Source organism: Micropterus salmoides, unplaced genomic scaffold (genome assembly GCF_014851395.1).
Source record: "Micropterus salmoides isolate LMB-PRFRI ecotype aquatic unplaced genomic scaffold, ASM1485139v1 Ms_hic_scaffold_1, whole genome shotgun sequence".
Classification (NCBI taxonomy): domain Eukaryota; kingdom Metazoa; phylum Chordata; class Actinopteri; order Centrarchiformes; family Centrarchidae; genus Micropterus; species Micropterus salmoides.
Window position 1 is genome coordinate 15,823,919 of NW_024040040.1, and position 7,785 is coordinate 15,831,703.

At 40.8% G+C, this 7,785-nt stretch overlaps 1 protein-coding gene across 1 annotated transcript; it reads left to right on the top strand.

Annotated features, from left to right (window-relative positions):
• Positions 1–1,619: 1,619 nt before the first annotated feature.
• On the top strand, positions 1,620–5,595 carry LOC119903948 (OX-2 membrane glycoprotein-like). Its single transcript, XM_038720273.1, has 7 exons — positions 1,620–1,753; positions 3,021–3,359; positions 3,649–3,957; positions 4,044–4,082; positions 4,189–4,291; positions 5,037–5,099; positions 5,191–5,595. Exons 1-7 carry the CDS (start codon positions 1,696–1,698, stop codon positions 5,318–5,320), a joined length of 1,041 nt encoding a protein of 346 aa, XP_038576201.1. The 5' UTR covers positions 1,620–1,695; the 3' UTR covers positions 5,321–5,595.
• Positions 5,596–7,785: the final 2,190 nt, after the last annotated feature.

Below are 7,785 nucleotides of genomic sequence, written 5' to 3' on the forward strand. Positions count from 1 at the left end.
AAAGCCTCGGACAGACAAGCAAATCTTTAGGTGGTGCCCTGGTTTCGAGGTATGAATTAATATTCCCTAAAATATATATATAACTTTATTAAAAATGATAGGTAGCGTTAGACCTGCTACACCTTCATACTGTTACCCAGGGACTAGAAGAACGACGACACGGAGAAAACAAGCATCAATGATGCTCATGAGTAAGACACTTTCGTACTGTTATTATTATGATTGAAATGTTCTGCCCTCTTATGCGTTCAATATATTTTCCTACCTACCATCTGTATTGAACTGTTCAGAGTAATTTAGTATAAAAGGATGTATGTTTTAATGTAATAATGTTACCTCAAGAGTCCAGACACCTTTAGATGAGCAGAACAGTCAGATCAGACAACAGACTTCTCATGAGAAAAATTAAACAGACAGACCAAAGCCGTCACCTTCAAGAAGAGTACGCAGTAGGCGACAGAGGCAAGGAAAAACTTCCTTTTAAGAGGCAGAAACTTCTAGCAGAACCATGGCTCAGGGTATGCAGCCATCTGCCTCGACCGGTCATTAATCAATGATGAACACGTACTTTACACGCATTTGATGAATCAGTTGCTCCACATGACCGCTGGATGTTTCTAGTTGTAGAGTTCATACTATGAAAAATATGAAAGACTATTCAGAGTACATCTGCGATGGACTGGCGACCTGTCCAGGGTGTACCCCGCCTTTCGTCCAATGTCAGCTGGGATTGGCTCCAGCCCCACCCGCGACCCTGTACGCAGGATAAGCGGTTGACAAAGGATGGATGGATGGATTCAGTACATTGTACAGAGACAGCAGTCAGGTTCATGTCGATCCCAGAAGTTAGGACTCACAGGGTTAAACAAATCCCTGTATTTACGGGGGAAACATATTTAAAAAGAAGAACCAACTGAACATGTCACTGTGAAGGATATTTCTTGGGGGCTTAACTCAGGTAACAAGTGTGGTATAGCTAATTTACAGGTCAGACTCTGGGTCATTAGCTGATCCCAAAAGTGTGTGTTCACAGACAAACCAACTCTAGTTCTCGGCCTTGGAGTTCAAAATTTAAACATCAGACAGGCTAGCTGTTCAGGTGAAGGCCAGTTGAAGATGACCTCAGAGTGAAAACCTACAGACAGTATGAGGAAAGACAGAAACATAAAAGGGACCAAAAGATGCTGTCCTTTAGATTTTGTTGAGTTTGTTGTCCTGTTTGTTTATGCTTGTTTTGTGTATGTACACTGAGAGAAATGTAAAACCTCAGTCAGATTCCTCGTATGTGTGCACATACCTGCAGATTAAAGGTGATTCTGATTCGGCATTGCAGGTGTATGCTGGCACTGTATCTCATCTGCAGAGTCTCTTTAAAAAGTCTCATTACACCTGATCCTGACTCACTTTATTTCCATAACAGTCACCGCCAAGAATATAAAACAGAGAAAAGTTAAAGGAGGAACTAAAGATTTGGAACTTTGAGGAAAGAAAACATATAAGCCTTGTTTTATTTTTAAAAGGGAGGGTTTTTTTCCTCAGTCCTAATGGATAGGGAGCTTTGTGCACACTCCAGCACAGTAGGTGGCACCAGCTATTTAACAACAAGAATGTACCTGGAAGGTACCTTTGGACACCTGCGCACAGTCACAGATTTCACTTTGAAAGATTTGGCGGCATATCCAGTCTGCAGCAAAGATGTCTCACCAGGCAGTTATCCTACATTTCCTTTGTGTGTTTGGAGTTTTTCAGAGAGGTGAGAAAGAAGACAGCGTCCCAAGTTTTATATCGTCTTTGTTATATGTCTATTTCCATTCCTTTTCTATAACTGAAAGTAGGCTACAGTTGTGTGACTCCTGTGTGTTGTAGTTGCGCAATGACGTTACGAGTTGGCGGTTAAAATACTTTCACATTGTTTAATGGTCAAATTAATATATTTTGCAAAGAAACAAATGCTTTAACAAATCAGGCTTTTTCATTGAGTTGGACTTGCGTATTCTAGCCTTTTATCACCAACAACAGGCGCGCGGGATTTTACATGCCCTGGATATATGCAAGTGCGCACTGATGTTAGAATAAACAGCTGAGCGATTTAGTAAGCTACATGTTTTATAGTTAAATCTGAAACGTACACCAACTTCAAAATGGTAGGCTATTACAGCAGAACGTTACGATCAATATCAGCAGCACAGACACAGTTTGAACTTCAAATCAAATCTAGAGGAAGTGTAAAAATACAACATAGGCTTCGTTTACATGAAAATTAATAACCAGGACACCAGCAGGTACGTTTTCATGTAACTGAATGATTGTTTCTAAACTATAGGCCTGTAGAATTAGCCTACCATAGAAACCGATCCCGCACAAACCGCAGAACCCGAGAGTAAACCAAATAGGCTTCACATCAGCTGTTTCTCCAGAGATGAGCCTTACAGGTTCGTTGATAGACCTACCCCGTGGCGTAGAGGTTAAACTTAACACACACACAGTAGCCTATGTTGGTTAAAACCAACACAGAGAGGTCTGTAGTGTGCTGGTATCTCCACCAGGTGGCAGCCTGACATAAGCTGTGAATGTGTAGCGAAATCTGTCAGACCAGTGCCCCCTCAAGGGAAACAGGGGCTGTGTCCCAGCGCAAGGACTTCATTTGCTAACATAAGTAAATAAAAAGACAACAAAATGTTATCTTGGTTTCTGATTCTGTCAGTAATAAGACAAGATCAATTAGCCAGATGGATATAGGCTATGCTGCATTGATTATTTGATCATGTCAACAAGAGTTGGGCTAGCTGTCTATTGCGTATTGCCACACCGCAGAATTTGACCAGAACAAATGTCTTATGATAGTGCTAGTCACACAATTATTTTACCTTTTTGGATTTATTTTTTCAGTGCAAGGCATTACACTAAATAAATCGTTTTGCATTATTAGGCTATATAAAACAGAATTAATAGCTACTTGTTCTAGAGCACTCATATACGTTCAGTTGAAGCCCCATCTCTGAAACTGTCCTCTCCTGCAGGTCTAACAGCTCTGATAGAAACACAGCAGACTGTGATGGCAGCAGTGGGAGACAGAGCCTGCTTAAACTGTCAGCTGATGCAATCCAAAGATGTTCTTCAGGTCACATGGCAGAAACTGTTACCTGAGGGGGAGAAGAATCTTGCCACCTACAACAAATATTTTGGTCAAAGAGTGAATGCTGCCTTTCAAGGAAACATGGAGTTTGAAACTGCTGGACTGCAGAACAGCTCCATAGCTATCAGGAGGGTGACGGAGCAGGATGAAGGATGCTACCGCTGTTTGTTTAACACCTACCCTGATGGTGCTCTCACAGGTACAACCTGCCTCCATCTCTATGGTAAGAACCTTTTGTGTAATATTAGAGACATGTCTGTTAATTCTTGTTCCCGCTGCTGATTTTAACCTGTTTGGTTAAACTCCAACTTTACCCAAAACATGTTTACTTGGCATAATAAGTATTTAACAAAATGCAATATTTGCTTACTGTGTCAAATGTAATTGTCATCATAGTAAGTCAAATTTTGCTTAACGTCTGGTATGAAAAGTGACACATGCTGCCCTGTTATATACTTCCCACAAGAAGCATTTACTTCATGTGATATTTTAAAATGTTTCTTTCTCTGCAGAGCTGCATGAACCCGTCCTACATGTTGGAGAATCAAACTCTGCTAAAGAGGCACTTGTGTCCTGCTCGGCCACAGGTCGACCTGCTCCCACAGTAACACTAAGTGTCCTGTCACACAACGGCCACTTTGCTAACCACAGCTCTGTGGGAGTCACCAACACCAACGGTACAGTCACTGTCACCACTACAGTTGTGCTGTCTCGTCTCCATGACAACAGCACACAGGTTGGATGTGCAGTGCGAGTGCTCTCTGCTCCTCAGATAGAGGTGTTGGTGATGATTCCTGAGGTCAAACAGTCGTCTGCTGCTGGTGAGAAACACTTCCAAAGTCACACACTTACAGATTGATCAATTTTATAGCTTTATAGCTCATGTCTTTTGGTTTTGGTTTTCAAGGTTTTGATAAGCAGACTGAATCTGACAACAGGGATTTCAGTAAGTTAACCTTTAGGTGGGCTCTAGTCAGTATTACCATTAGAACTGTAGTTGCTTTGTGAACATTGAGTGTTTCTTGTCACTAATTGGCCTCTTTTTCTCACAGATTTCACTTTGGTCGCTGTGTTGTCCGTGATAGTGTCTTGTGTTACTGTAGTAATCGTAGTGGGTATAAAAATCAACCTGCTTAAACAAAAACATCAGAACAGGTAATTTTTAACTTTCAACTCAGCATCTGTCTGGTTGTAATATCAGTGTCTCAGTTAATGTGGTGATGATAGATGGAGATCTTTTCAGATAAAACCCATAAATAAATAACTGATAAATTTTTGTTCAGAATTACTCTTTATTTTATATCTTTCAGCATAGGTGTCATTTACACTGGAGACATGTCCCCACCACTTTTTGAAATGGCTGAATTTGTCCCCACTACTTTGAAAGCATTCGCTAAAAGTTTTCTGAAACTTATCTTGCAACAAAAAATGTTAAATACCAAAAAAAAAATCTGAGAAAGGTTTACTTGCACAATAGGAAAACATGAACTGCAACTGCCTTGTCCAAAAAAGTAACTTAGGCTGAAAAAAAACAAGCTGCTGATTACAGCATTATTTATATTTGATAATATTTTAATACTCTAAATTGTCACCAGCCACGTGAATTTTGTTTCCCTTCATATGAATAAAGACATTTCCACCATAAATTAGTGCAGAAAATGTCTCTAGAATGCAGGAAATTAAGACTTTAATGCTCAAAATCTTCTGGGGAGGACTCAAAGCCTATTTCTTCAATGAATTTCTTCTAATTAGCATTGGAATATCTTCTTGTCTTGTTCTTATGAAGCCAATATTGTGCATGATCACATCTCGTGGACTAAGTGTTTCGTCACCCCCCCTAATATGAGCCCTTAAATGTCACCACCACTTTTCAACACAAAGTGACGCCCTTGTCTTTCAGCCCGTCACACAGAGACTCCGAGGAGATCAAGACACCTGCAAAAACCATCAAACCCACTCATGAGTAAGATCATTTATTCATTTTTCACTTGTACATATTTATTTGTTGCTGCTTCTGACTAATGAAATGACTGATGTCTTGTTTCTGTCTGAAGGAACAAAACTCCTTTAATGCAGCCAGAGAACGAGCACCTGAGGCAGCGGACGTCTACTGCGAAAAAACAACAAAACGACAACCCAAAAGCATGGTCTTCAACAGTGAGGTGTCAGCAAAAGCTATTTTGACTAAAGGCAACTACTTACACAGAATAACCCACAATGCTGCAGTGCCACAATGACTGACACTGAAAGTCCTGCATAAGAACCATCTTTTAATACAACACTAGGAACAGATCTGTCACAGTTCATTTTTTGTACTTACCTTATCCTTTATAACCATCTTTTTATACACTGCTCAAAAAATAAAGGGAAAACTAAAATAACCCATCCTAGATCTGAATGAATGAAATAATCTCATTAAATACTCCTTTCTTTACATAGTTGAATGTGCTGACAACAAAATCACAAAAATGATCAATAGAAATCAAATTTATCAACCCATGGAGGTCTGGATTTGGAGTCACACTCAAAATCAAAGTGGAAAACCACACTACAGGCTGATCCAACTTTGATGTAATGTCCTTAAAACAAGTGAAAATGAGGCTCAGTAGTGTGTGTGGCCTCCACGTGCCTGTATGACCTCCCTACAATGCCTGGGCATGCTCCTGATGAGGTGGCAGATGGTCTCCTGAGGGATCTCCTCCCAGACCTGGACTAAAGCATCCGCCAACTCCTGGACAGTCTGTGGTGCAACGTGGCGTTGGTGGATGGAGCGAGACATGATGTCCCAGATGTGCTCAGTTTGATTGAGGTCTGGGGAACGGGCGGGCCAGTCCATAGCATCAATGGCTTCCTCTTGCAGGAACCGCTGACACTCCAGCCACATGAGGTCTAGCATTGTCTTGCATTAGGAGGAACCCAGGGCCAACCGCTCCAGCATATGGTCTCACAAGGGGTCTGAGGATCTCATCTCAGTACCTAATGGCAGTCAGGCTACCTCTGGCGAGCACATGGAGGGATGTGCGGCCCCCCAAAGAAATACCACCCCTCACCATTACTGACCCACCGCTAAACCGTTCATGCTGGAGGATGTTGCAGGCAGCAGAACGTTCTCCACGGCTTCTCCAGACTCTGTCACGTCTGTCACATGTGCTCAGTGTGAACCTGCTTTCATCGTTCTGCACAACCCCTACCTGTGGATGTCGGGCCCTCATACCACCCTCATGGAGTCTGTTTCTGACCGTTTGAACAGACACATGCACATTTGTGGCCTGCTGGAGGTCATTTTGCAGGGCTCTGGCAGTGCTCCTCCTGCTCCTCCTTGCACAAAGGCGGAGGTAGCGGTCCTGCTGCTGGTTTGTTGCCGTTCTATGGCCTCCTCCACGTCTCCTGATGTACTGGCCTGTCTCCTGGTAGCGCCTCCATGCTCTGGACACTACGCTGACAGACACAGCAAACCTTCTTGCCACCGCTCGCATTGATGTGTCATCCTGGATGAGCTGCACTACCTGAGCCACTTTTGTGGGTTGTAGACTCCGTCTCATGCTACCACTAGAGTGAAAGCACCATGATCTGAGAAGTGGTCTGTAGTCACCACCTGTAGAAACAATCCTTTATTGGGGGTGTCTTGCTAATTGCCTATAATTTCCACCTGTTGTCTATTCCATTTGCACAACAGCATGTGAAATTGATTGTCAATCAGTGTTGCTTCCTAAGTGGACAGTTTGATTTCACAGGTGTCTGACTTGGAGTTACATTGTGTTGTTTAAGTGTTCCCTTTATGTTTTTGAGCAGTGGATGTTGTTTTTTTTTTAATGTTGTAATGTTCTACCTTTGACTCAAGGAAGAACTTGTCTTTGCTGATTTCACGTTTCTGTTTCTTGTGAATTTACACTTAAGCAACTACATCTCACTGCTGCATTTTGATGAAGCATTTGCACCATTTGTTTTTTACATTATGTAAGTATATAAATGTACTGCTGCTTTTTGTATTTTTATATAAACTGAAATATATTGAAGATTAAATTACAGGGGGACACTGAATATAAATGAGTCCTGTTTTAAAAGAAAGTTCAGCAACATGAGAAATAAAATTTTGGGGGAAATTTTGTCTTTACTGTTTTGCTTAAACAAAATATTTCTGAACATTTATAATATCGAGATGCCACATGCTTGCAGTACGACTCTACTTTGTTGTGCAATCATGTAAATGTCAACCTGCATGAGAGACAGATTTGGTGGATGTATTTGTATTAAAGCTAAAGCTGGAACTACACATTATTGCTTTCTTGAAAATATATAATGTTAAAGTATAAATGTTTATAATGTTCTTTGATTTTTGTGGGTGTATTAAATAAAATGTTGCACATAATTTATCACTTTCATATTTACTGCTGCTTCTTTTTTTAAGCTAAATTATGGCAACATTTAACAAAAGTTTTGTGCAGAGGAGTCACTGAAAATTAAGTATTTTAAATCTGAATGTATTTTAATAAATGTTTGGAGCACAAAATGCAGTTTTTCAGTAAAAAATGTAGGAAAATGTTACTGTTCTTAGACTTTTTAGAGCCAGATGAGCTGTAATAAGAAAACTGGTGATTTATTGATTAATAGTGAAGCACGGTGTAAACTTCATGTAATGGGATGTATTC